Here is a 27,416-nt window from a genome sequence, read left to right on the forward strand (position 1 = left end):
AAGTTATACCAAAGAAAGGATCATTTCAGCTGTACTACAGAAATTATGACGAGAACTGATAAGATCTTAGATTCAACCTCTTCTCGTAGTCCAAGATCAGTCATCCAAAGCCTCAGCTCGGACAGCTATTGAGGAATCAATTAGGCACTTTTCTTCTTCTTTCCCGTACTTGTTGCAGGACTATCACGACTAGAACGCGTGTTCCACTCCATGTAATGACGATAGCACATACTCAATAAAGGCTATTTACAAAGACTAGCTGGGTTCCTGGGAATAAGATTTTCCACTAAGACTATCGGGATGAACATGCCGACCATCTCTACGTATTTTTCACCGACTGGTTCTTAGGAAACTGCCGAACTGTGACATCTCGTTACATGCTAGCTTATGCAGGAACACAAGTCGCGCCGGAACGGACAGAGGGTTGTTGAGTTCACGATTCGTCCCCGCCTCACTTGACAATGGCGCTAAACCACATCTGGCCTGATCACGATGTCGCAATACAAACCTGCCCGCACGTATTGCGTGTTGTGGGGCTTACGAGTAACCGACATGACGACGGTGGAAGATTTTCAAAATATAAAGCTTTGCGAAGGGTAAGGGAAAAAACATGGTTCGCAAACAGTGCCTCGGGCTCCTGGAATTAGGCGATGTTTGTATCCATCCTTCTGTCCCGCTTCTCCTTGCTTTCGCTGACTTTAGCTGGCATTGTAAGCTGTGGCTCTAGCTATAGGAATGGCAAGCCAAACTTCGTCTTCATCATCACGGATGATCAGGACCTGCACCTTGGTTCGCTTGATTACATGCCTTTGGTAAAGAAGCATCTTGGAAAGCAAGGTACTTTCTACAAGCAACACTATTGCACTATCTCCATTTGCTGTCCCTCGCGCGTCAGCCTACTCACGGGCAAGGCTGCTCACAACACCAACGTGACTGACGTGAGCCCACCGTATGGTAAATGCGTTTTTGTACGTTGGCTTGGGTTCAATATCTAACGGTATTAGGCGGGTACACGAAGTTCATCTCACAAGGATTGAACGATAAATATCTTCCAGTATGGCTGCAAGAGGCTGGATACGATACCCACTACACTGGCAAACTCATGAACGGCCACTCGACTTCGACCTGGAACAAACCTCTGCCTGCCGGCTGGAACAGTACCAAATGTGCGTCCTTCTCTACTTTGTGTACTCATCTCTGTCTTCTGATCACCTCCAGTCCTGGTCGATCCTGGTACCTACATCTACTGGAACGCAACATTTCAAGAGAATCAATCACCTCCAGCACCGGCTCCAGGTCAATACAACACAGATCTCGTGAAAGAACAAGGCCTGGCTTTTATTGACGCCGTTTCCAAAACCGATAGGCCTTTCTTCGTTGGTATTGCACCAATCGGTCCCCACGCTGAATTTACCGGCTCCAGGCCTTTCACGAAGCCGGTCGGCGCAACAAGACACCAGAAGCTCTTCCTGGATGCTAAAGCGCCCAGAACTAGCAATTGGAATCCTGACGAAGTATGAGATCCGAAATTCTGCATGGAAGAAAGAACAGTTTCTAACGCTCTATCCAGCCAAGTGGGGCCAGCTGGATCTCCAAACTAAAGAAATTGAACGATACAGTCATCGACTTTCACGATGAGTGGCACGTCGGCCGTCTGCAATCATTGCAATCTGTCGATGAACTCATTGACGAAGTTTTCCAACGTCTGGAGCACTACAATCTTCTGGATAACACATACGTGATTTTCACCTCCGACAACGGTTATCAGTAAGTCTCCGTGTACAAACTAAACACATTTCGTCCGCCAAGCGAAAACCTATGATACGAGAAGAGAACTTCCCCTAGTTCAGCTGAGATACGAGGCAATGTAATGACCCCACTCCCTTGAGACATACACTGACTTTTGACTTTCGCATTTGGCAGTATCGGCCAGCACAGGCTCCAACCCGGAAAGACCTGCGCTTTCGAAGAAGACATCAATGTGCCGTTCTACGTGCGCGGCCCCAATGTCCCTAAGGGCAAGGCGGTCGATGTAGTCACTACGCATACGGACATAGTGCCTACGCTCTTCGAGCTTGCTGGTATCGATCAACGCAGCGACTTTGATGGTCAGCCGATTCCGGTAACGAGCAAGGCGATTGCTCAGCAAGCAAAGAACAAGAAACGCGATCACGTCAATGTTGAGTTTTGGGGTGAGGGCGGCGACGAGGGCAAATACGGGCTCGATGCACCAAACAACACATATAAGGCAGTGCGTATCATCGGTGAACGCTATAACCTCTTATACACTGTTTGGTGTACAAATGAGCATGAGCTATACGATATGACCAAAGATCCCGGCCAACTCAACAACCTGGTCACTCCCTCCAAACGGCGTACCCTTGTTCTCAAACAGCCCATCTCCAAACTCCAAGCCCGACTCGACGCCCTTCTACTCGTGCTCAAGACCTGCAAAGCCTCTTCCTGCACCGACCCCTGGTCTGTCATCCATCCCGAGGGCGACGTTGTGAACCTGGAAGACGCACTGGCTTCCAAGTACGATGGGTTCTATGCTAAGCAGCCGAAAGTCTCGTTCTCGAAGTGTGAATTGGGACAGATTCTGAGCTCGGAGGGGCCGCAGACGGGCAACTCGTATCAAGGGGGAGAGCTTTGGCCGCACTGGGTGTAATTAGAAAAGATTCCTCCTCTCCCATAGAGGCTTCATGAACCAAAATTTTGTTCGAGCTATGCGCCACACCTCTTCTTAGCGTTCGCTTCCCATACGCACCGCTCATCGTTCCTTCTGCATCCACATCACAGCCCAAGCACTTCCCCCCTCATCACCCACATCCACCCTAACCCTATCCCATCAATTCCATACGCCATGAAGATCTGCGCCCATGTTACACTCCCGAATACCACCTTCTCTACAGCATAATGGAACAATGGGACCGCCAAGCTCGCCATACACGCATCATACCATCCCTTTTCGCCCCAAGAATACCATGCTCCGAAGCGCAGTATCATGCATAAGAAGAACCACGCGCCCAGGGAGCGGGCTGCCAAGGGAGTGAATTGTGGGCGGTGGGATGTGGTGTAGTTGTTGCGGATATTGGTGGGGGAGAAGTTGAGCGAGAGGTAGCCGAAGAGGCCGATGAGCGCTGTCTGCGCAAATTTATAAGTCGGTCGGAACATGATTAACAGGTGCGAGAGAGACTTACGAAGAGAACATAGTAACGGAGGTATATGTGTTTGTCATCTGTAACCTCAGCCATTGTTTCGATGTGTACGGACATCGGTTCTGATAACGGAGAACAGGTCGTTACCGAAGATATTCGAAGTCGTGGAAATTGGCTTCTAATGGCGCATTATTTATAATTGAGGTATATACCAAGATGGCCCTAGCCGAAAAGAGGTAGAGGCCAACAAGTATCTCACGTCAGCTAACCTTGACGTGTCCAATGGGGTTTGTCGTAGAAAGATCTTAAAATCTTCTAGTATGGATTTCGATAGGTGTCCATCATACAGGATTATGTTGAAACCCTGGACCCCTCGCTTAAACTGCACATGGCAACGTATTAGTCAAATGCGCCCAGTAGGCGAGTTCCGACTTCCAACAACTTCTGATCTTTGTACTCGAACCTTAGCACATCAAGATCCTCCTCCCTAGTAACAAGTACTCTTGCACTTCTCACGTCGTTTCTACTCAATAACGTCTCATAAACATTTGCAAAATGAGAAGCTTTCTGGACGCCATGCGCCTCCGCTTCAGCATCAACCTCGACGCGCATGAAAAGGTAAACCTCGTTAAAGCGGATATTCGTTTCCTTGTTCTGACGAGCTGCAGAAGTAGACATAGAGTAGAGGGCGCCTTGAGCCATCCCAGCTCCGGGGCGAGCCCCGATGTCGCCTTGCCCTCCAGTGCAGATGGTCCATGTGCTGTTCGGGTGGTTCTGGGCGAGGAGGTAGGGGATCGTGGCGCGGTACGCGTCTAGTTTTTTTTAGGTCAGGTAGTTAGTAGGGGGCAAGGCGAGCTTACAGAAGTTCGGGTAGAAGGTGAAGGTCATATTTTCCAAGAACTTATTGTCGTCAAGGTCGTAAAGAGATTCCGCGTCATAAGGCCCGCCCACTAGGTGTTTTCATAAATGCGTATTCCGTGAGGAAAAGTTTCTTGTCTATAGCTTACCGCAAGAGTAGACATGCTGGAAGGCAGGGAGCCTCCCGGCCTTGACCTGGTCTACTACACACTGAACCCCGGTGGGTGATGTGACATCTGCCTCAACTGTAGTGATGCGCTCCTTAGAACCCAGATTTCTGAAGAGCTTTTCCGCAGATCTCGCGTTCCGGACGATAGCTAGCACGCTAAGTCCGGCTTTGAGAGCACCTTGAGCAGCTGAAGTCCCGATGTGGCCGGTTGATCCAACGATGAGGACGGTTTCTGTGGCCATGGTTCTTGTGGTGATGTTCTTATTGATCTTCTCGGAAGAATTTACTTATCTGCAGGCCCTCTTCAGCTGCCGAAAGATACGCATTATATGTACAATGGACGGAAGTTGTCGCGACGCGAGCTTGACCGAAACGCCGAAATGCCGAAGCACCGAGGAGTTTCAATTACCTTGGAATGTGGAGCGCTCTGTCTTCGTTCTCTCATAAAGACCAATAGAATTTATGGCAATTGAGTCCCAAACCCGGGTCGCCGTGTTGTTACGGCTTAGTCGGTGGAACGCTGATTCAATTCTGTATCTTTGGCCAAAGCTTGTTACACACCTGTTGCACACCTGTGGCAGATACTGGCCGTACAATTTCGTGCCTCTCGACTTCTGAAGGACAAGACTAGTGCCAACCCAAAGGCAAAGCGTCTTATGGAGAATCATCATCACAGTAACAGGAAGGCTAGGGTAACCACTTGCAGAAGGGCAGGCTACGATCCACGACCCTACCGATCAGGATGAGAAGCGGCATGCACCCGACCAAGGGTGGACTACAAACCTCCCAGGCCTCGAGCAAACACATCCCGCTCTCCGCTCGCCCCTCCCTCGTGAAGTATTGCCAAGCAACAGAATAATTGACATTTCCAGTATATGCTAGCGCAGATCTTGGCGAGATTAGCAACACAATCGATCCAGATGCCGTGGTGTGTGGTCATCACGCGGCATTTGTAATCTTCCCCACTAGTATAGTAGATTCGTCGCGTATTATTAGCGGCTTCCAGAAAAGACCCCAAACATCACAAAGGTTGATTTTGCCTGCTCTGGCCAATTCCTCTCGTTCTAAGGTGCGCACTTGGCAGCGACACTCAGGGCGGACAATTGGTCGGCGACACCTCCTAGCTGAACCTCGAAGACATTCGGTGATTCCATCAGTCCAGATCTTTCCAATTAGAAGCCAGCCCGAGTATCATTTGTGACGAGGTATCATCCCTGAACACCTTCAGCAAGGATCATTGGCAACCCCGCTTCCACGTATGCACCTGACATACGGGTAGCATGTACAGTCAAATTCTAAAGTTCGAAAAAGGAATGTCATCCAATGGACCATCACGAGCCAGCGTGCTGTCCTTGACATACAAGAACTTGGTGTTGAGGTGGTTCGGCGAGATATAAGACCAACCTGGTTCAATTAGCGAAATGGATTTTGACACGTCGTACTGGTTTTGAGCGTTTCAAAGCCCAGAGGACAAGGTGTATCGAAAAGATAGATTATGTATCAGGAACAGGACCCTGACCATGCCTAGTAGCGACTTCAAGGGAGAAGGTAGCGCTACTTCACCCACTCCAGAATGATACTGTCCCAGAGTATGCCGCGCCATTGAGTGTACCGATCAACTGTAAAACTCAACGCATTCTGCCCGTTGTACAGACCTGAGCTCGGAAGCTCATACTGCAAGAATCGCCATTCTCCACTAGTTGTGCCGGAGCGGTAAAGTGCCGGATCACTTGTCTGCGTGTCCTTATTTATCGTACCGATTGTTGTGTTGCCATTCAAGTATATGGTAAGTCCAGTGCTCTGGGAGTAGCCAGCCAGAGACACAGAGAGCAGCGCGGTGGCATTCGTGCTTGGGCGCGTGGTGTTGAAGAGGACATCCCACGAGCCGAGCTTGGAAGATGCATAGTACCAGTCCGAAGTCTTCGAGGCACCGATCACATAAGTTAGGTTCGCGGGACTCTTCTCGGTCAGCCCGTGCTGCCTTGGGGCGCCACCATTCGTGAAGCCCAGTGCTTTCTTGTCGAAATCGCCGATCTGAAAAACGCGAATGCGATCCTGCGGAACTTCCCAAGTCAGTGTGCGCAGATTTTCGGTCTTGCCCTTCGTAATCCTGATACTGCTAGTTGTGAAATTTGTGTAGACATCGCCCAGTGCTCCGCCATTTGACCATGCGTAGAGTCCATATTCGCCAGTCCGCACATAGTCTAGTGAAAACTTGCCGGAAGCGTCTGCATATGTGGTGTAGTAGTAGTTGGAGCCCTGAACCAGCGGACGAGTTGATGTGTTCGTATCGCCGAGGAAGATGGCGGCACCTGCAGCTGGGCGGCCGTCGGAAAGAATGAGTTTGCCTTTTAAATTGCCACGAGAATGATACGAATCATCCTGAATGAAGGGATATGGCCATGTCTTCCGCTCTTTCTCGGCTCGCTTGTGTGCATCCACCACAGACCCATCATTCTAGTATATTGTTAGAAGCAAGGCAAACAGATGATGATTTGGTCGACTCACAAGATACCAAAGCCACGGACCCCAGATTTTGCCTACGGGCTGAGGCACAGCATTACCAATTCTGAAGTGGGAAGTATCTTGCACAACATTGAGTTGGACAGCGTCCCCTTTGGATGACTCGCGATGCACCTGATTTCTTGGTCTTAGTTATCACAATATAAGATAACTTGATCTGGGATACTCCGTCGCCGCCTCCGCTGTTCACAAATGTATGTATGGGGTCTGCAGAATATGGTACTTACAGTCAGAGTTTGACTCAACTGATTTCCAGGTTGATATTCATATGACGGGTGAATGTACCATGAGCCAGTCTTGTCGCCATATACGCCGATAAAGTCCCTCTCGCGCACGTAATTCGAGAAGTCGTACTTAGTGATGTACCTGGTGCTAGTCAGATACAGTAGCAAGTGACGGTCTATTACATACGATCCATTAGCGATCTGGAAGGTTTCGTCTTGCACCTCTGTCGCATTCGTATATAGAGAGAAGTCCGGAAGCGGCGCATCTTTGGTCGTAGTGTAGCCATTCGTGAACCGTGCCGGATCAAGACGCCACAGAGTACGGAAGACGGAGATATCTGGGAGCGCTTTGTTGACAAAGTATTGATAGGCACCGGCGAGATCGGGATAGATGACCCAGTGAAGGTCTCCGTACGTGGATGAAAAGCTAATGTCAATATATTTCGATGTATTCGAGACAATCTTGGCAGCTGTATACTGGAGATTAGACTCGCCATCTACGAATGTCAGTGATTGTATAGTCAGAGATGCATGAAAAAGCTCCACCATATCCCGCATAATGACCTGGTGCGCTTTTGACAGCATCTGAGCCTTGGTATTGCAGATTTGTGGCGTAGATCTGGCCTTGTGTTAGGTTCCATATGTCGTTGCCAAAGATCCATGACGTTGAGCTGATCTGCTGCAGAAAAGGCCCCTTGGCAGAAGCTGGGCTGGCTGCAGCGACTAAGCCGACAAGTAGATGAGCTTTCATGTTGGCGTGGTTGTTTCGACTTATCACTCAGTCTTCCTTTGCGATCATGCGTCTTCATTTATGTCTGCAAACAGCGAGCACGCAATTTTGTTCCACTAATACGAGCATCTTTAAAACATGCACAGTTACCTGTATGGGTATTACAGATCAAAGCTTGTTCGAAAGAAGCTGCTCGCTACGCTTATCAGTGCGTTCGCATGCAAGCGTCGCGTAGCCCGTCCATCGTTACCATCGCGAAGAGCATTGACTAGATAAATGTTCCAGCGTAACAGAAGCGAGTGCACGTTGTGTCGATGTGTGGGGATGGCGCTATTCCCTGTTGGGCCTCGCATTCTTGTTAACCACGACACCAGGCCCCAGCGAAGTCCTGATCAACACGCTTTTCAATGTACTTTCGTATTTTATGGAGAGGGAAACTCCTACAGTCTTCTAAATATCAGACCGATCACTATCTCTTCTGTGTTTGATTGAAAATCTTTGATAGGTGGGAAATCGGGGTAAATGCGACCGAGTACCCGCATCTCGCTCGGCGGTACCTTGCAGATCGTCTTTGCGTAGTGGATGACGTTTTCCGCCCAAATAATTGCACGATCACGAAGGTACGAGATCAGATGTCAATTTTCAAGATAGTAAAATTAAATCAAATAGTAGGTTCCCGAGGTTCTGTCACCAACACCTGCATGTCGCTTCGCCAATAACCACTCGTCAATAGCCACACGCCCGCAGTCATCATGCGTTGGGCAATCTTTAGCATCATCCTGGGACTCGCAGCAACTTCCAAGGGTGAAACGTTACTGTACCGCAATACTTTTAACGACACCTCAGCACTCCATGGATGGGTCGCCGAAGGTCCGGTTAACGCCACTGTGTCAAACAACACCCTCACGCTCGCGGGAGCCGGCGGTCCAGACGACTACTTTGTATATTGGTTACCTGAAGTATTCCCCGATCGGATTCGCATCGCATGGGAATTTCAACCTATCCAGGAGCCCGGACTAGCCATGTTCTTCTTCGGCGCAACATCCGTCGACGGCGGAAGTATCTTCGACCCATCACTAAAACCACGCAACGGTTCATATCCACAATATCATTCTAGCGACATCCGCCTCCTTCATGCTTCCTACTTCCGCCGCCGTTGGCCTGAAGAGCGCAACTTCCATGTCGCGAATTTGCGAAAGAGTCCAGGTTTTCATCTAGTGGCACAGGGCGCAGATCCAATCCCATCAGTCGAGGATGTGCAAGGAGCGTACTATAAGATTGAGGTTGTCAAAGATAAGCGCGAAGTCACTTTCAAAGTAAACGATCTACTGCTGTTTTCTTTCGACGACACAAAGTCAGATACTGGACCCGTGGTCAGGGGCCGGAGGATTGCGCTGCGCGGCATGCAGCCGCTGATAGCGAACTACCGCAACCTTGAAGTGTGGAAGCTATGAATGCGGAAGTCTTGTATGCTATGTGTCATGTCGGAACTGTATGCCGGTCTCGACAAACTATCATCTACTGTTTTCCAATCCTGCTGCGAGCAGTGCTACGGTGCAGTGGCGAAGTGTGCGTGATGGCATTCCCAAGTTCCGGCTGACATCCATGTGTGAGGCTAAACAAGCCTGTAGTTGCATGGCAAACGAATGGAAAACGTGCAGAGCAGTTCTACTACAGTAATTCCAAATGTCATTTGCGTTATCCTCCAACCAAAGCAAGCTACAACACGTGCGCAAAGTCTCTCCATATCTACTGACAAAGTTATCCCATATGGATAGCCAAGCCACCCAATCACTTCACAGCTCCAAACCAGACCTTCCCCCTTTCAATTCTTAACATGAATATACCTAAACTTCCCCTTAGGCACGGTCCTCGTACCATACTTCTCCGGGTTATTCCAATTATACTCCTCAACCGTCACCGTCTTCTTCCCCACCTTGGTAACCCAAGCAACATGGCCAGCAGAGCCAGCATCCGTCTGAGCCACACTTCCCACCTTCGGAGTGTTGTTGACTTTGACGCCAGCCTTCTCAGCCGCCTCGTTCCACGACTTCGCATCGTGCCAGCCTTCACCTTTGTAGTGGTTGGTGAAGTCCACGCCTGCTTTGTTGAGGCGGTATGCGACGAAGCTCGTGCATGAGCCTGTGAGGGAGGCGTTAGTAGGGAGGCGCTGTGTAAAGGATTGTATAGATCCCTTCCTCGATTCGATTTAAGTGGTATCAAGAAATAGTCGTGAACATACATCTATAGAACTTCCATGGATCGACGCCATTGTTGCCATTGCATTTTCCGGAGTAAGGGTAGTCGTTGGCCCTCGCGACAAGTTCACTTCGGGGCGAGAAGTCTTCGTCCGTAGGCAGGGCGCACGTGGCGGCGGCGATCGCGCCCAATATAACGGTCAATGAGAACTTCATGGTGGCGAGCGTACTTGCAGAGACAGCTGGGTTGTAGAGAAAGAATTGTAGCTTGAGATTGCTGATCAACGTCAGAACAATCTATAGGGTCTTTTATATATTGTTGAAGACGACATTAGGCATGGTAATACGACCAGAATGCGAAAGATGCGAACGGACCTGAGATGTGGTACTTTGTGAACACGGATAAAGTTAGGAACATTGCTCGTATTGGTCTGACTGGCCTGGCCCCCACGCTGGGGATTCTACAATAGCTGGATTCGTACAGCCTCGTATTCAGCGCGGCGACCCGTAGCTGAACATCAGTGTCGCATTGAGCATCCGACGCAGGACTATTTTCGTACTGGAACTGCCCTTTTGTGGACCCCGCAGAAACAATTTTGATCCATTGTTCAGCTTTGCATGGGTTTTTTAGCAACAGGCCGAGGGAATTGCAGAACTAGGCTGAGTGTTTAGTGATGTAAGCTCGTTATTTACGATATCTTCATCTCCACGACACTTTTCTTCAAAGCCATTCCAACCATTGGTTCCACGCAACAAATACATCCCCATCTACAGCCACCCACCAAAGCCAGTCTTTCAATGCCCTAATGCCCCTCCCCAGCCCCACAAGCGTAATCCTCCTCCTCACCACCCTCCAATCCCCACCTCCTCCTCGTTCCCTCCCTCCCTCACCACCCACCACTGCAACGAACACCCCTAAGCACAATCTCCTTCCCCCTCACTAGCCCCCTTATCGGGTCATCTTGCCCGGCCACAACGCGCAGCGTCCACTCCCACGCACAGAAGGATTTCGTGCCGTGCACGCCATGCGTTTCCATGCGCAAGGAGGAAGTGGTGGCGTAGGTTTGGTGGAGGAAGGACGTGAATTGTCGGAGTGTGAGGTCCGTGGCATGCCAGGCTGTAGAAGTAAGAGGGGAGGAGGTGATGAGGGGGGGAATGGAGAAGGTAGACGAACCGTGGTCTGAGAAGGAGAGGTCGGGAGCATAGAAGGAGAGGATGCGGGGGACGTCGGCGGACTCGAAGGCGGACGTGAGGTGGGATTGGCGGGCTAGGAGGAAGGAGGATAGAGAGTTAGAAGACATTCTTTAGATGACAGAAGTAATCTTCCGATATGAACGGAGTTTGAGAAGAGACGTTGGAAAAGAAAGCCGTGGTGGAGGGCTCTCGTGCAGGAGTGGAATGTTTATGTATCTCCTCTCTACAGGGGTTTAGGACTGCTCGAGTAGGTCTCGTGTGCTGTTCTTTGTTGCTAGATAGCTGATCGTTCATTCGGACTAGCTTCGTAGTGGATTGCTTGATGCGGTATTGCAAGAGCGTGACTAATTCGGCTGCTGACGTTGGATGTGTAGATCTTGGGTAGCTTTCAAGAAGCAAAATGCCCAATAATGAGCACAAAGAATGCAACACACATTTTGATTCGCTCTTAGGCCATGCTGAATATCCAACTACACATGACTGATTTTTGAGGCAAGCGCCGTGTACCCACCTATTGAAGCGCTTTCCACAGACCTGGTCGGCAAGAGCGTGGCCGCCGATGGGGGAGTCACGGCCCAGGGCGTATATAGGTACCTCACCTGCCCTCGATCCTGCGTCCCACATACAATATAACTTGTTCCTACGACGCTGTCCTCAACACCACGGATGTTTACAGACGACAAGTTCCGGTTCCGGACTTCGAAACCGAGATCTGTCGCCTCGAGGAGTGGCTCACCTACGTGCTCCAGCTCTGTGAGGTCGCAAGGAGGATGTGGCGAGGGCTATGACGATGCACGTTCGCTCTTCAGTATTGATTGTCTGCTCATGCCGATACAATTGCCTACCTCGGATCGACAGCGACCGAGTGCGCCACACGTTGCACCGCCACGCACCGCCACACAACGCCACGGACTCTTGCGATCGACCAACCTTCCCACTGCAACCTCCGCATGCCGATCTCGTGCAACACCAGCACGTTGCACGCCGTTTTTCGTTTCTCCATCCAGCGCCTTGTAACGCCGTTTCCGTTGTCACAAGATACCTAGGCTACCGGGCCTGCGTTGCAAGCCCGAAGCTCGCGCACCATGTCAGCCTCGCGATTCGAGGGCGTCCCGTCGCAAAGGACGATCCAAATCCCTTCCTTTCACAGGTAGCCGCGGAGGCGTTCTTAATGTTTGTCGCGTGTCTTAATTGATCTCCATGGCGGCGCGCTATTGGCTCGACTCGGGGTCGCAGTCGGTACGGGGCACCCGTTTGAGCGGCTCGGCTTGTCGACAAAAGCCGGTTTCTGGTGTATCGTATTTATCCAGCTTGTCGATGCAAACGCGACGTGGGTCCCTGCCTGAGGTATCTCCTCGCTGCAGGAACCGGAATTGATGGGGGAGTCCAGGACCTTTGGCGCTGCGGCGTGGATCTACGAGGGGCGCCTCGGTTCCTGAAACTCACAACACCGTCGCGGGCCCTCACGACGGAGGATAGCAGGGGTATTTTTGGCCATGACCTCACCGTGACCGGGATTGTCATGGCATGATCGACGTGCTTGCGGAGGGGCGCGTGAGTGGCATCGCTTGTGGGTGAACCGCGACACGGGCAAGGTCCAGCAAACCGACACAGGAACGGCAGGTGCTAAAGTCCATGCTTTTTGCCTTGTTGGGCTGCGCTCATCGTGCATGCTTCCTCATCGTGCACACGGCGCCTTGCTGGCTTCTTTCACTACACTTTGAACTGCTCGAACGCGAGCTCACCTTCACTTGCTGTCGCGTGCAAGAGCCAGGGTCAGGTCCGCTTCTATGGCCTAGGTTCGGTACAACTTCAAACACACCACAACTTTCAATGATCTCGAGGATATGACAATGGCGGTCACCAAGCATTTGCGCACCGCTGCCGTTGTACTGGCCGTGCTGCAAGTCGTCGTTGCGCAGGATTGCTGTAGGTTCTTCGACGTTCAATCAATACTGGGAGAGCTCCATTGACAACGTTAGACTACCCTAATGGAGATAAAGCACCAGATACCGAGAAGCCATGCTCGTCTGCAGAAGGCACCGCCTGCTGCCCACAGACATGGGAGTGCATGGACAACGGTCTTTGCTACCTCCCAGCCGACAAGCTATACGGACGCTACAGCTGTACGGACAAGGACTGGAAGTCCTCAGGCTGTCCGTCAAACATGTGCACATATGGTATGCTTCCATGGCGCACAGCATCTAGAGCATCCAATTGACGTTTCACAGATATGACGCCCGCTGGTGCTGAGGGTATAACGCAATGCTCGAATCACGACAACAAGTGGTGCTGCGACGGCGACAGAACCGCCGTAGATTGCTGCCAGGAGAAGCCCGAGCCGCGACCCTTCTTCGCACTCCAAGACCCCGTCGCCTATGGAACCGCAGGAGGAAAAACGGGATCAAGCGCACCCAATCTGGCATCAATCACGGGCAAAGCCATTGCCAGCGGAGACGACTCGTCCTCAACAGCAGCCTCAAACTCCGCTTCGGCAACCAGCGACTCTTCTTCCTCCGACAGCAGCGCCTCCTCAACACCCGCAAGCACACCATCAACATCCCTCTCCACCACCGTCTCCTCAGGCACCGCCGGCCCTACCACTATCGTAACCACCATCGTCCAATCCGCTGCCTCCTCGACCCCCACTGCCTCACCCTCCGCAACCCCAAGCAAGAAATCCAACATCGGCCTCATCGTCGGCTGCGCCGTCGGCGTCCCCCTCGCCCTCGCCCTAGTAGGCATCCTCTTCTGGCTCCTTCGCAAACGCTCCCACCAAAAGAACGCAACAGCGCATCCTTACACCTCCTCGACCGACGCCTTCACGCCCACCCCCGCAACGCCCGAGTTCGCCGGCGGCGCGAAATTGCATAAACCAAATAGCGCAGCGAAGTACGCCAGTACAGCGCCGGGCGTCCCCGAGCTAGGCGGCGGGCAGGGCGTCGGCCCAGAAAGGCCCGTCAGCATGATACCGGGGAAGGCGGAGATGGATTCAGGCGGGGGATTTGCGCCTGGAACGGTACCCCTTGCGCCGCATCTTGTGGGCGTTGGTGGTGGGAATACGGCTCACAGCCACGGAGGCGGACAACATACGCCGCAGAGTAGCTGGGGGAGCGCGCCGCCTGGGTATTCGCCTGGGCAGAGTCACGCGCCGTTAGCACCGGCGGGGAATGTGGACCCCATGGCGGGACAGTATCAAGCGTACCGGCCGGGCGTGAACCGCGTGCCTGAGATGGCGGAGCTGCCGAGTGTAAGGACGCCGCCTGAGGCTGTGGAGATGGGGGTTCCGACTCCGCATGCTGTGGGCGGGGGCGCGGGTGCAAGGGCGGAGTATCCTGGCATGGCGGAGGCAGCGCGTCGGTAGATAGTCGAGCGCTCGGCGTTTGGAGTTGGCATGGACTGAGCGCAGACTTGCCCAAGAGGGAGGCACAGTGTGAATATTGGAGGACGATACCATTTCATTTCATGTACTACTACCTTACGCTACACAGGCAACACTGTAGCACAGCACGTAAAGGCTAATGAAGAAACGACGCTTCTAATTAATCACCTTTACCTTTCCACCGATGTCCTCCCTGTCCTCACTGCAATACCTCCTTCCCAGTGTAGTGTCAGCTAGCCGCCAGGAAAAGTTGCAGCCCTGGTTGCCCTTCAAAGCTGAGTGAACAAACCAAAGAGACTATCTACCGCTGGTCATACACTCGCAGTGTATAAGCTTTGCTGTCCTAGACCTATATCACAAAGCCTACGTTCAGTACATATATACATACATGCGGTGAAGTATACCATGTACATGAACGCACCTCACCTGACCCCTTGCTGCGACGAAAGTCCACACGACAACGCAACGCCTACGTTCACTATATGCATACGTGCGGTGAAGTATATGTACGTCCCGTCCCATGCACCTACTGCACTGATGCTGTTCCACGATCGATAACCTCTTCCTTGCTTCTCCGTCGTGTCTTCCTCGCAACGGACTGCATGCGTCTACTGCTCTTAGTGCCCTGGTGCTGCGACGGAGGGATATTCAATGTATATATGTACGCTCGGTATCCAATGTGCATGTGGATGCGCGCGACGTTGGCCTCGCAGCGGAGCCGCACCCAGTGATACGGATGTCTTGCGCTCCCTGAGGCTGGAGCTTCCGTCTTATCGGGCCAAGACCGCTCGCTCCAGCTCTTGTTCAAAGACTGGGTATCCACAGTTTCCCTCAGGTAAAGTCCCCCGGACTCGGGCTGTCCCCCAACGCCGGTGAATCCGGCTCCGTAGCAGGCATAACCTGCGGCACCAAGCCCTTCATCATGTGCACGAGGTCGACTGCCTTGAAGGGCTTCTGCATGACGTCGTCCTATGCTTGTCAGTCGCACGCTCGACGTGGAGCTTGATAAATACTCACCGCACCCGCCGCAAGCGCCGTATTAATCTGCTCCTGCCGCACATTCGCCGTAACAGCAATAACAGGCAATCTCGCCGCCGCCCTCGTCTCGCTTGCCCGCCCCAGCATGCCCTCTCCCTCAGCCTCGCGCTTGCGAATCGCCCGCGTAGCTTCCAGCCCGTTCAAAACAGGCATCTCCAAATCCATCAGCACGACATCAAACGCCCTCTTCTCGAGCAGCTCGAGCGCCTCGAGCCCGTGGTTCGCTACGGCGATCGTGCACCCCGCCTTCCTAAGCTGCTTCCCAAGAACCTGCTGATTAATGACGTTATCCTCCACCAGCAGGACGTGCAATTTGGTCGGCGCCCCGGCCTTCCCTCCACTCTCGCTATACAGCTCGCCGAGCGTCTGCGGCCTATGCTCCACACGTCTCGTCTTGACGTAGAAGCCGAACGTCGAGCCCTCACCTGCGACGGAGGAGACGCCTATTTCGCCGCCCTGCTTCTCGGTGAGTTCCTTGCTGATGAAAAGCCCGAGCCCGCTGCCGCCGTACTTGACGTGCGTCTTCATGTTGGCCTGGCGGAAGCGTTCGAAGATTGTGTGGATTTCTGCGCCTTTGAGGCCGATGCCTGAGTCTTGGACTGAGAAGGTGAGGTAGAGATCTTCGAGGTGGCCCCAGTCGGGGGAGGCGGTTGGGTCGGAGTAGTCTTTTGCTTTTGAGGCCCAGAAAGTGTTTTTTGCGAACATGGACCGGGGTGAGGATTTGCTTGCGCCGAAGCGGACCAGGATGGTTGGCTCCTGGGAGGTCTTGACGAACTTGATGGCGTTGGTTAGGAGGTTGATGAAGATCTGCGTGACGCGCGAGGGGTCGAGGAACACATGGTCGATGCTCAATGTTTCTAGAGAGGGGTCGGGAGTGACGCTGTAACGGATATTGTTCGACTTGAGCTCTGCCTGGAAGATACTCGAGATTGAGCTGACCAGCTTGGCAGGCCGTGTGGCGGTCGGTGTGATGGAGAGCAGCATGGAATCTAGTTTGCTGAGTGTGAGTACATCGTCGATGATTCTCTTCTGGTGGTTCGCGCATTGCATGATGATGTTGGCCGAGGCCACGTTGTCGTTCAGCGTCTCAAGCAGCAGGGCTGGTAGATCGGCGACTTTGGCGTGACACTCTTCGACTCCGGTGGAGATGCTGTCTGCACAATGCACGATTGCACTAAGAGGGTTCCGCATCTCATGGGAAACGACATCGATGAACGCTTCTTGTTGTCTTTTCGCTTCTCGCGCTTCGGCTGCCAGACGCGCCTGGAAAGTTTCGGCCCACTTGAGTCTTGAGATATCGGTAGTGCAAGCCATGATTGATCTGACTGTCTCTCCCTCGCGATAAGGGAATGCTAGAACCTGAATCTGGGCGGGCTCTGCATCGCCATTGGGTGCAGTGAAAAGCCGCTTCAGTCGCAATTCTATACTGATATGATTGACGCCCGAACTCAGGGTCGTCCAAGCGTCTTGGGCTCTAGGTAAATCTTCCTCGATGTAAACGTCCCAGAATTTGAAGAAGCCAACATGCTCTTCTGCTGTCATTCCGGACAAAGTATAGTATTGGTCGTTCGCCCAGATAATGCTGCCGTCAAGTCCCATGTGGATCATGCCAACCGAAGCATGTTCGACCAAGTGGCGCAGCTTCATATCACTAAAGGCCAGGTCGTCCTCGAGCTTTCGCTGTCGCTCTCTTGTTTTCGCGGCGCTGACGGCGAGGTTCATGATACTTGATACTGTACGGCCAACGTCTTTCAAAAATTGTAGACCAGCATCATCAAAGGGTCGGCACGGGTTTGTCCCAACAATCAAGTAGCCAGATACCCGTGACCCAGTGTTGATGGGTAAGATGCCAATCGTTTTGGATGGCGAACCGAATCCAGCCCATGACACAGAATCGAAGCGCTCATCGTAGTCAATGGTCAGGATCTCAGCCCCAGCACGGCGGCATTCTGGTATGAGACCTTCGTCGCTATCGATGTCCTGGTTGTCCACTTTCAGCTTGTGCTCTTCCGGAAGGCCATACTGTCCCCGAAGCCGCAAAACGTGTGATGGCGAATCGTCACCGTCCACCTCGTACAACATAGCAAGAGGCAGATCGTTGGCGTCGGTGGTGAGCGTCTCAAGGATGTGGCTGCAGGCGGTGTCGGGGTCGAAGTCGGCCTGCGAAGCCAGTCGGTTGAGCAGCATGGTTCGACGGTCGGACAGGCGTTGGCTCGTAACCTCGAAGAGCGAGTTGTAGTACCCTTGGGGTTGGTTGGTGGGACCATTGCCGATTGGGACAAAATTGCCGTTGAAGAATGCTCTATCGTTGTTAGAACAGAGCTAAAGTGTAAGGAACCGAGACTTGAACTCACTCTTCTCGCCACCCTTTCCGCTCGACCATGAGAGCATGCTCGGGCGAGTAGTCAAGCCCCACGCCGGAATCGCGGCACTTGTCGAAGAAGGGCTTGATGCTCGGCCACAGATCTGGGTAGCAGTCCCAGAAGGAAGATGCCATCCTGTAAGGATTAGCGAAGGTCCCTGGGCACATGGGCACAAGGACGGGCTCACAGCTTGGGGTGGACGGCTGCTGCGAGAGGCGCATACGCTTCGTTGTATATGGCCGTGTACGAGTCGCCCCTGGCTTGTTAGCATCTGCGGTGACCAAAACATGCTGGGGCGCCGTACCACCAGATGCAGGCTGCGCGCGAATCGGCGAAGACCATGCGCGTGAAGACACGCAGCGTCTCGTCCCAGGTGTTTGGCGGGCCCAGTGCGCTCTTCGCCCAATTGGCCCCGCGGAAGAAGCGCACATGGTCGGTATCGGGGAGGTCGAGTGTCCAGTCGCGATCGACCTGTTGCAGCGCGAGCATGGGGTCGCCGTCGTCGGGAGGAGGGGTGTTGGGGTCGGGCATGCGGGCGTTGGGCGGCAGGCCCATCTGGAAAGCGTTCATGGAGGAAGCACCGCCGCCGCCCGCATGTGCCTGTCAAGCCAGGTAGGTAGTGCGGGTGAGGCTAGCATTGCGTCCACCGCGATCTGTAACGCCGTGTCTAGGGCTGCATCGAGATCGGACGCTAGGGCGGACCTGCGCCTTGGCTGAGATTAGCGAGACACGGCCTCGACCCAGAACAAGAGACAGCCGAAACTTTCCGACCATCCCACCATCGCATTTGTCTTGCCCATACTGCTGCGGCTGGAGCTAGTCCACGTTACGCTGGGTTCGCTTCCAGGCTCTCCATGGACTGCATATGCTTGGCGGTCGTCCGGCTTAGCGCACACGACATCGACACCTACACCTGCAAACCTCGGGCATCATGGTCAACATGCGTGCAGTTCATACAGTCCAAGGCCGAGAGAGACGCCGGCTTGGCACTGCTTCCGCTCGTCTTTCCCATCCACAAGCGGACCTGCTGTTTCCGTCTGCAACACCGTCTCGAGACTGCCACGAGACTGCCGCGAGACTGCCACGAGACTTGTCTAGAAGGCTCACTCACAGCGACGAAATACCACATCGCATTACCACTGCAGCTGGCGCTTCGAGCGGAAGGCGACGTGCTTCTGCCTGCCCCAATCGCACCTGCCCAACCGCACAGCAGGGTCAAATTCGCAACGAAGAACAGAAACAGTCCCCGGTGATGACTCAAGCCCCCTCCACCATTGCTTCCAGGCCCCGTCTGGCAGACCCTATCTCCTTCAAGTTGCGTGGGAGCAGAGCAAGAGAATCCACCAACATCGAGGCCAGGTGAGCGAAAACGTTTCGGTCTAACTTCTCCTCGTGACGTTTCTGAACGATGCCTCTGCACACTAATTGCACAAGTGTGACAACGTGGCGTGGAAACGCATACAGTGTTACAAACGGTATCTCCATCGGCTCTCTTGGTATCAGCGAAGCAACCTCAGTATCAAGGTGCCCTTGCGTTGGTATACGGTAGACATTGTCCATGCCGAACTTGAGAACAGCGAACGATTCGTGCTCGACCTCGTCTCGAACTTCAAGGAGCTGCTCCAGGAGATCCGAACGTTTCGCCACTTCGAGCGCGTCAAGGAGGACCATGACGCCTACGCAGTATCGCAGGGTAACTTCGAACCAACATAACCGGACCGCCTGGCCGAGGAATTGTATTCGTCTCTCACACAGACCGAGCAAAGGGCGAATCGAATTCCTGAATATGCTGACCGTATCCTGCAGCGAGTTCCATACCCATAGGACGGTGCCTTCGTCAACTCCTTCACGAAGCGCCTCCTTCAAGGACGTGACATTCTTCCACATAAGCACTTGGCTGACGGACGCCGCTCCGATGATCCGGGATGCATTCTCATCGTTAATGTCGAAACCATTCGTGAGCCAGCGCTCTGTGCTGGGTGTAAATGATCCAACAAGAAATGCTCTAGCCAGGCGCCACGCAGGCTCTGAACAGGCGCCGTTGAGACCCGAGGTCAAAGATGTGCGCATGTCACTGCTCAGCGAGTCTGACGTGTCCCAAATCACTGCGGCCCAGTAGGCTCTACTTTCGAGATCTAAGAACGCTTGAGTGACGTTCGCTTGAGCCTTTTTAACTGTAACCACAAATGAGCGCATGCTATTCACCAATGGGACGGCCTACCTGGATCGCACCGCTGCCGCAGCTTCTGGATGTGCATCAAAGCCACGTGCATACATACTGACCCACTAATACCACTAAGCTCTTCCTCTTCACCTATACCCGCTGGCACGGGCGTTTGTGCGAACAGGTACAATGCGAGCACCGATCGGTACGAGACCCGGCTTAGCAGCATGAGCATATCAGATCTTGAGGCTCGCCAACTGTTCGTCACGATTTCGTCATCTTCGACTGCTTGCAAGCTCGACATAAACCAGCGTGTGGTGAAAGCTAGGATCGCACGATCTAGGCATCTCGCAACCAAGTCATCCATCGCAGGCGCTATGAGGCCATCTGCATCCATGGGTACTGATGTTGGCGCCCCTTCGCATTTGTGTTCCACGTCAAGCCTTTTCGCCAGCGTCAATAAGGAAACGTTGAGTTCGCTGTGTAGATCATCCCTGTTCGATTTTAGATAAAATGTCGCTTCCCTCTGTTGGCACGTTGACTTTACACAAATGGACAGCCATGTCTGCCAAGCAGCACGCCAAAACCCGCCTCAAAACCGTGACGGAAGATGTTCTTCGCCCACAGAATCAACTCGTCCTCAGAGAACCCCGATTGCACGGTCCGAGCTTCCGAGTGGTTTGTCCTTTCTGGGTTGGTTTCCGATTCTGTCGATGACGATATGTGCGACACACCTTCGCTGGCAGGAACTGGACAGGAGATCTGCGTACTGAAATGCTCGGGCACTTGTCGTCTCCTTTGGCTACGCTGCTCACTTATTACATGTGCAAGCGGTTGCTGCAGTGGCGATGCGCGAGCATCCTGAGATTCCAGCCGACTCTCGCGGGACGAGTCGCTTTCGGTCTGTGGCAGATTCGACACTTTCGTTTTCGCATGCTTCATCCACTGCACTCATAAGCAATTTTGATATGATAAAACAACAGTCTACAAGTGCGCTTGAGGACCACGATTTCTGATCCGCATGCAGATCCTATCGCATATCTCCAACAGTACAAACAAGATCAAAGAAAATCGAACTTACTTCGAAAGTACAGGTCTGCTTCTTTCGATTGCATCGCGAGCACGATCCGACTCGGTCTGATCCACCTGAATGGTGCGCAGTCTTGGAGGCGTCACAAGCTACGCGAGAAAGGCGACAGCCATCGCAGCTGGAAAATTGAGTGCGTTTCGGAACCGACTGTCGAGGCATTTCCTGTGCTTCACTCACGGAGAACAAAGAGCTACATCACTATCGACATCGGATCCGAGGGAGCAGTGAGCGTATTGGTAAGCAGCCGTGTGTAGCCCCACTTTTCTATGCACTATCCACCTCTTACATCAGTCCTTGCACCAACGCCCTCAGTTCCTCCTCGCTCATCTCCTGGATACCAAAAAGCTCGTTATCCGAATGCCCCGAATAATCACACCCATACTCCGGATCCGAACACCCCACAATCGGACTCAGCACAAACTGTGCGTGGAAATCCCCCTTGGCCACCGCTACCTCAATCTCCCCTAACACCTCATCCGTTCCTTTCGTCGTGAAGCTCCACTCCCTCCCGTCTTTCTCCTTCGCATACCCAATAAGCTGCTTCTGCGTCACAACCGCAGACTGCACATACACAACCCTATCCCTCGTCTCCTCCCTCCTCTCAACCACCCCCACCACCGCCTTCGCTATATCCCCCAACAACGTCGCACTGAACCTCACATCCCCGCCATTGTACAACGTCGCCTTCCTCCCCTTAACATCCATCAAAAACGTCGTAGTCTCCAGCGCCCAATCAAGAAACCACCCGTTCGCGACCGCCGTCCAGCTAAACCCCCCCTTACTCTCCCTAACCTTCTCATTCAAATACTTCTGCGTCGCAACCTTAGGCGCAATAACAGGAAGCAGCATAGCCTTCTCGTTCATGCTGTCGAGCCCGAATTCAGCGGGTATGAAGCGCTTCACGCCGGCCTGCACCGCGGCGTCGATGAGCGGGTTCTGAGAGCCCAGGGCGCTGGCTGCTACGCACGAGACGACGACGTCGATGCCTGAGAGGAAGGGCAGCATGCTTGCGGGAGAAGCGAAGTCTACTTCTGCGATGGTGAGGCTGGGGTGCGGGGCGAGCTTGGCGGTAGAGCGGGAGCCGGTGCGGGTGAGGACTGTGACGGTGTGGGAGGCGGAGAGGAGGGCGGCGAGGATGACGGGGCCGAGGGTGCCGGTTGCGCCGGCGAGGGCGATGCGCGATGGGGGCATTGTAGTAATAAACAACGACTTAAGGATAGGTGGTGAAAGATGAGGGGGTATGCTGTGTAGATGGAAGGAGGGGAGGGTGTGTTTATATACCCGCTTACATTACAGCAGATCACGCTTTAAAACGTGAGCCTCGCAGCTGTCGGTTCCGTTTGCGAGAGCGAGCAGAGGCGTCCATAGGTCGGATCCGAGGATCCGACTTCGCAGGACGTTACGTGTGGTCCGATACTCGTACCGCATCCTTCCTACACTCGGTTCCGACACGATTTACACGTCTCGGATCCGGTTCTCACCCACGCTTGACGAAACGAGGCTCACGGAACGGAACCGCATTTCGACCTGGTGGGACGCATAGCGTGACTGATTAATTGTACACATCGACCACGCATCTGCCAATTCTTTCACAGCTGGACCTCGGTTCCGCGTTTCGCATCCGACATCGAAGTGACATGGGTACGATTATTACCCACTGCACAGACTAGCGTCCCACGACGCTTCCCAGGCGGGTTGGTAGTAGTATTAGCTAACTTCGGAGCTCGGGTTGTATTGTGCTTTCTGGCTGGCGAGGTAGGGTAGAGACATCCACAGCTCCCCCGCCATGCGATATCTTGCTAGCACTACTTCTGACATACAGGCAGCAGTCTCGCCCATACGCGAAGGGAACAGCAATCGATGCAGCCTCAGACAGCTGCGAGAGCTGCGTGCATGTGTGCTCTGCGAGTAAGAAAAAGATTCGATGGAAGGGAAGAGAAGGTGTTTGTTTGTAGATGCCTGCGTTGGCAATGGTTGTCATGTCTTTTGACTATGGCATTGCCAAATGTTCCAATCTCTCCCGATTCATTCTCGATGTGAATATTCTCCATCGGCTCAAGAGCCATCAGGTTACTTCGCTCGATACCCTATGTCACTATCTGAATGAGGGAATATCTGACTTGGACAAGGGGACTGCCAGGGTTTTATTAGATAGTGATGTTGGGGAAGGTATAGCACACACAGACTTGAGAGGGGGCAAGTTTATTGTGTTAATGCTACGTAGTTCTTGGACATGGGTACTAATCACTCGATGCATTTTCCGGTAGCATTTTCCGGTGTAGCGTCGTCAGTGGCATTGTATCCCATAAGTACAGTTCCGTCCGCGTGGATACAGCGTTGCTTGTACTTTTGACACGCGCTGTATCGCGCCTTGTGATAGCATAGCCGATTCTTACGCTTACGTGTAACACTTCGGGATATCCTTAAGCTCTATGGAAATACGTGGTATCCTGTTCCTTTGGTATTATGAGCCTATTTGATCAGCTGCTGTTCGTCGGCTTTCATACAAGCTCTGTTCGTGATTTCGGTATGGTTATTCCTTAATCGAGCGCAGCTAGAACGTTTACGCTGCAGTCGCAAATCTACATGGCTCCATCATAGCGTCTTTTTTGACCGCACATGCATGCTCTCACGTTCAGAACAGTACGCGGTCCAGAGCATCTACCTTTGCGACGATTATATACATACAGTCTATTTCGCACAGACGGGAGCAGTTGGCAGATGGTCTCTGCTATTTTGTTTCGTGGTGCAGTGGTTTAGCCCCACACTAGTGTTCGCGTAACCCTTTCTTTCACACTTTACCCACAGTGAGGCCAAAAAGCAACGCCACAACACCACTCCAGGCTCGTAAGAAGCGCAAGAACTACGACAAATGCATCGGCCGGGAGTCGCACCCAGGGCTATGTTGGATGGCCTAGACTCAAAGATGTATAGGAAGGTTGCCAAAAAGAAAGATGAATGATGATATGCATCGGCCGGGCTGATTAATTGTCAGTGAATGCATTTTTAAGATAGGACTTGACCAGACTCACAATCGAACCCGGGGCTAGCCGAAACTGATTGGCAACGGCTAATTTTACCACTAAACCACCGATGCTATTGGTGAATTGATGCACACATACTTTTGAAGCCAATATATATCAGCACGAGATCATAACTGCTCGAGATCGCGCGACCATGAAGCGAATCCGAAGAATAACAATTGCCCCTCTTATAATACTACGGCAGGGTTAGCCTCTGGAGAAGAATGAATCTGCGCGCAATAGGAGGCATGGGTCCTGAAGAAATTCCTGCTATCACGATAGGGTTCTAGCGCGTCAATCATGCGCCTTGCTGCAGCAATGTCGACGTCCGCTGAAGCAAATAGCAATGGACACAGCAACAATGGGACGATTGATTTTTCTAAGGCTATCCTTTGTTGTAATGCCGATAGCTCCTGCCGGTCTACAACATAGAGTGTATCACGGCTAATGACCTCCGACTCCTAGGGCTGTTGCGCAGTAATAAGCCTGACATCTACGCGTTCCACCAATGAGCCGTCCTCAATGTACCGAATGACAATCAATTTGGAGGACTATTTTTATCCTTATCAGTCTGTAATTGGCCGTCGGCTATTTACTTTGACCTCCACGACATGACTATATGAAAGCCACCATGCGATGGAGGCTGGGTGTCATCATTCTAACTCACGATTATTGTCTACGTTTTCGGTCAAGATGCTATCGGTGGTGGCATTGAGCCTCATCCTAGGCGTCGCCGACATCGTCTCTGCCCATGGATGGATTGATCTATGGACCATCTCCGGCCAAAATTATTCCGGATTCAATCCAGCAGTAGCGCCCTGGGTTCCCGATCAAGATACCATCGCCTGGCCAGCCTGGAACACTGACACAGGGCCTGTATACAGTAGCAACGTCAACAGTCCGGATATTATATGCTCAATCAACGCCACGAATGCAAAGGCCTACGGCACCCCGATTGCAGCGGGAAGCACCGTGGACCTTCACTGGACGACCTGGCCAGATTCCCACCACGGACCCATCTTCTCCTACCTAGCCGCTTGCAACGGAGATTGCACCAAGGTCAAAAAAGAGCAGCTCGAGTGGTTCAAGATCGCCGAGCTAGGCCAACTTTCTTACGGAAATGGCAGTGGCAAGGTGGGGATGTGGGCGGACGACAAACTGCGTGCAGCGGAGGGTTTCTGGTCAGTCACCATTCCACCATTCATCAAGGCCGGAAACTACGTCTTCCGCAATGAAATTTTGGCTCTACACTCGGCCTACGATGTCGGTGCTGCGCAGTTCTACCCGCAGTGCGTGAATGTCCAGATCACTGGTGACGGCGATGCTACACCTTCGGGCGTTGTGGGAACTTTACTGTACAGTGCTGATGATCCCGGGGTACACTATAATATCTACAATGATGAATCGAAGCCGGTGTATCCGATGCCTGGTCCGAAATTGTGTAAGTGCAGCCAACGGGGTATGCTATCTTTTGGCGGAGTACACTGCGGGAACTAACTCCTGGCGTCACGCCTTAGTGGTAAATAACACCTTCGAAGATCGTTCTTTCTAGAGATTTCCAATGCCTCTCGCAAGTTCACTTCGCAAGGTCAGTGCCGGTGCGGGTCGGCCATCCCCCCTGCATGTGGTGGCGGATTGCCACCTCCAACGACGCCGCCACGGTGACAGATCACCTCTGGGATACCACTCCTCAAAGTACCCTTCAAGTATCTTTTCGTAGCAGTACCAGCAATTTAGAGTACAATTTTAAAACATACAATTGGAAAGGTATCGCCATGATACTATCTGTCTCCCGCGCAACTTTCCCTACGATGAATTCCATGCTAGTCGGCTAAACTAGCCATGATCAGCCATCCAAGCTTAAACCGCCGATGTCTACTTGCTCTGCCTTCCACCTAGCAAGCGCCGTTACGGAAGACGTGTAATGCGGACCACTAGCGCCTAGAACACAGTGGCAAACCCGCACACATTCGCTCATAACTTTAACAGCTTCCGCATCAAGACCCTGACCTTTACACATAAAGCCAAGATCGGTCACCGATCTCACGTAGGCGTGCATCAATGGCGTAAATGCATTAGGAGCACAGTATTTGGTTGGTCTCGGCGAACATCTTCACCACAGCATAATCGTTGGTGTCGCGCTGTATGCGACTCGGCCCGACTTGGTTTGCTATGGCACGATGTGATCCAGTACATTTGACGCACATTGCAACTTGAGCCCGGTGAATATGTTGATTGATTGCAAGAAGCAGCTATCAACATCTCCGCGGGATCTGCGTAAGCAATGTCAGGAATGGTGCGCTGAAAGATGCTGAGGCCGAGATTGGCTCGCCGGTTAGGATTGAAGTGACTTTATGTATTCCCAAATAGCTTCAGTGGCGGCCAACTGTGTATGTATCTGCGAGGGAGACTACAGCTGATGGCAGATCACACGATGAAGGTGGGGATAAGGGCTTTGGGAGGTTGATAACGGGGAAGTGAGGGACGGCGCCGATTTCCATGCAGCCTAGTAAGTCCGTGCTACAATTTTCAAGATCAATGAGCGGATGTCATGGGTAAGTTGGAGAAAAGCATCACTAACCTATAAATCTTGTGTTGTATTAGTCGTGACAGCATCCCAATGCCACCTCTGAGTTCGACTATTCTCTTTACGCCATCCATATGCACACTCCAAGCGCCATGGTTTCCTTGGAAGTACTGTGAACCCATCAACCTCAACGACTTTACACTCTCCTTTGATAGATGGCTCACCTCAGCTTTTGCCATGAATAGTATGGCAGTGATCGTAGCATCTGAAGTAGCCCCTTCGCCCGGCAAGCGGTCATTAATCAATCTTATAGATTCTAGCATGTGCTTCCTCTGCACTGTCATATCATGCAACCCGAAGAGAGCCGACATGCATAAGAGGGCATGGAAAAGCGCGGCATCAGTCATGATTAGCGGGAACCATGCCGAATCAATGACTTTGCTTTCCGTGGGAAGCATGGCGCCGGCATCTACTCAGTCGAATTTCAGTTTAGCTTTATCCATAACTATGAACATGCATTGGGAGTGAAGGGAAGAAACTTCTACGCACAGTCATGTATCAGTTTGAGCATATAGGGCTCTGTTTGAATGGGAAAGGTAAGAAGATAGGATGGAGGGGCTTGAGGCGAACTTTCCACGGACCGGGAGTCTTGGGAGAGGCACAAGCTTTTGGGGGACTTCACTTCTAGCTTGGAGCAGTCACCTGATTTTCGACGGAGGACATCCTGCATCACATGAGTCTTGACCAGTGTGCGGGATTCTTCGTCCCCTTTGCC

General features: G+C 52.5%; 10 protein-coding genes across 10 annotated transcripts; 4 read left to right on the plus strand and 6 right to left on the minus strand.

The window, feature by feature from the left end:
- Positions 1-650: 650 nt before the first annotated feature.
- N0V89_001722 (uncharacterized protein) lies at positions 651-2,668 on the plus strand (the record flags this gene model as incomplete). The annotated part of the gene is made up of 5 exons (XM_056210533.1): positions 651-837; positions 1,005-1,166; positions 1,219-1,514; positions 1,571-1,767; positions 1,939-2,668. 5 exons carry the CDS (start codon positions 651-653, stop codon positions 2,666-2,668), a joined length of 1,572 nt encoding a protein of 523 aa, XP_056074006.1.
- Positions 2,669-3,557: 889 nt separating this feature from the next.
- On the minus strand, positions 3,558-4,427 carry N0V89_001723 (uncharacterized protein; the record flags this gene model as incomplete). Its single annotated transcript, XM_056210534.1, has 3 exons — positions 3,558-3,970; positions 4,019-4,108; positions 4,166-4,427. The coding sequence occupies 3 exons, from the start codon at positions 4,425-4,427 to the stop codon at positions 3,558-3,560; spliced, it is 765 nt and encodes a 254-aa protein (XP_056074007.1).
- A 1,312-nt stretch (positions 4,428-5,739) lies between these two features.
- Positions 5,740-7,683, minus strand: N0V89_001724 (uncharacterized protein; the record flags this gene model as incomplete). The annotated part of the gene is made up of 5 exons (XM_056210535.1): positions 5,740-6,642; positions 6,694-6,732; positions 6,936-7,074; positions 7,120-7,429; positions 7,497-7,683. The coding sequence occupies 5 exons, from the start codon at positions 7,681-7,683 to the stop codon at positions 5,740-5,742; spliced, it is 1,578 nt and encodes a 525-aa protein (XP_056074008.1).
- Positions 7,684-8,414: 731 nt separating this feature from the next.
- Positions 8,415-9,116, plus strand: N0V89_001725 (uncharacterized protein; the record flags this gene model as incomplete). The annotated part of the gene is made up of 1 exon (XM_056210536.1): positions 8,415-9,116. The coding sequence occupies one exon, from the start codon at positions 8,415-8,417 to the stop codon at positions 9,114-9,116; it is 702 nt and encodes a 233-aa protein (XP_056074009.1).
- Positions 9,117-9,487: 371 nt separating this feature from the next.
- On the minus strand, positions 9,488-10,076 carry N0V89_001726 (uncharacterized protein; the record flags this gene model as incomplete). Its single annotated transcript, XM_056210537.1, has 2 exons — positions 9,488-9,804; positions 9,905-10,076. 2 exons carry the CDS (start codon positions 10,074-10,076, stop codon positions 9,488-9,490), a joined length of 489 nt encoding a protein of 162 aa, XP_056074010.1.
- Positions 10,077-13,287: 3,211 nt separating this feature from the next.
- Positions 13,288-14,418, plus strand: N0V89_001727 (uncharacterized protein; the record flags this gene model as incomplete). Its single annotated transcript, XM_056210538.1, has 1 exon — positions 13,288-14,418. One exon carries the CDS (start codon positions 13,288-13,290, stop codon positions 14,416-14,418), a length of 1,131 nt encoding a protein of 376 aa, XP_056074011.1.
- Positions 14,419-15,267: 849 nt separating this feature from the next.
- On the minus strand, positions 15,268-18,392 carry N0V89_001728 (uncharacterized protein; the record flags this gene model as incomplete). The annotated part of the gene is made up of 5 exons (XM_056210539.1): positions 15,268-15,405; positions 15,454-17,776; positions 17,829-17,972; positions 18,025-18,093; positions 18,142-18,392. The coding sequence occupies 5 exons, from the start codon at positions 18,390-18,392 to the stop codon at positions 15,268-15,270; spliced, it is 2,925 nt and encodes a 974-aa protein (XP_056074012.1).
- A 702-nt stretch (positions 18,393-19,094) lies between these two features.
- Positions 19,095-20,305, minus strand: N0V89_001729 (uncharacterized protein; the record flags this gene model as incomplete). The annotated part of the gene is made up of 2 exons (XM_056210540.1): positions 19,095-20,011; positions 20,059-20,305. The coding sequence occupies 2 exons, from the start codon at positions 20,303-20,305 to the stop codon at positions 19,095-19,097; spliced, it is 1,164 nt and encodes a 387-aa protein (XP_056074013.1).
- A 1,068-nt stretch (positions 20,306-21,373) lies between these two features.
- N0V89_001730 (uncharacterized protein) lies at positions 21,374-22,282 on the minus strand (the record flags this gene model as incomplete). Its single annotated transcript, XM_056210541.1, has 1 exon — positions 21,374-22,282. One exon carries the CDS (start codon positions 22,280-22,282, stop codon positions 21,374-21,376), a length of 909 nt encoding a protein of 302 aa, XP_056074014.1.
- A 2,525-nt stretch (positions 22,283-24,807) lies between these two features.
- On the plus strand, positions 24,808-25,611 carry N0V89_001731 (uncharacterized protein; the record flags this gene model as incomplete). The annotated part of the gene is made up of 1 exon (XM_056210542.1): positions 24,808-25,611. The coding sequence occupies one exon, from the start codon at positions 24,808-24,810 to the stop codon at positions 25,609-25,611; it is 804 nt and encodes a 267-aa protein (XP_056074015.1).
- Between the last annotated feature and the right edge of the window lie 1,805 nt (positions 25,612-27,416).

The sequence above is a fragment of the Didymosphaeria variabile genome, assembly GCF_027946475.1.
Source record: "Didymosphaeria variabile strain IMI 356815 chromosome Unknown scaffold_2, whole genome shotgun sequence".
Classification (NCBI taxonomy): domain Eukaryota; kingdom Fungi; phylum Ascomycota; class Dothideomycetes; order Pleosporales; family Didymosphaeriaceae; genus Didymosphaeria; species Didymosphaeria variabile.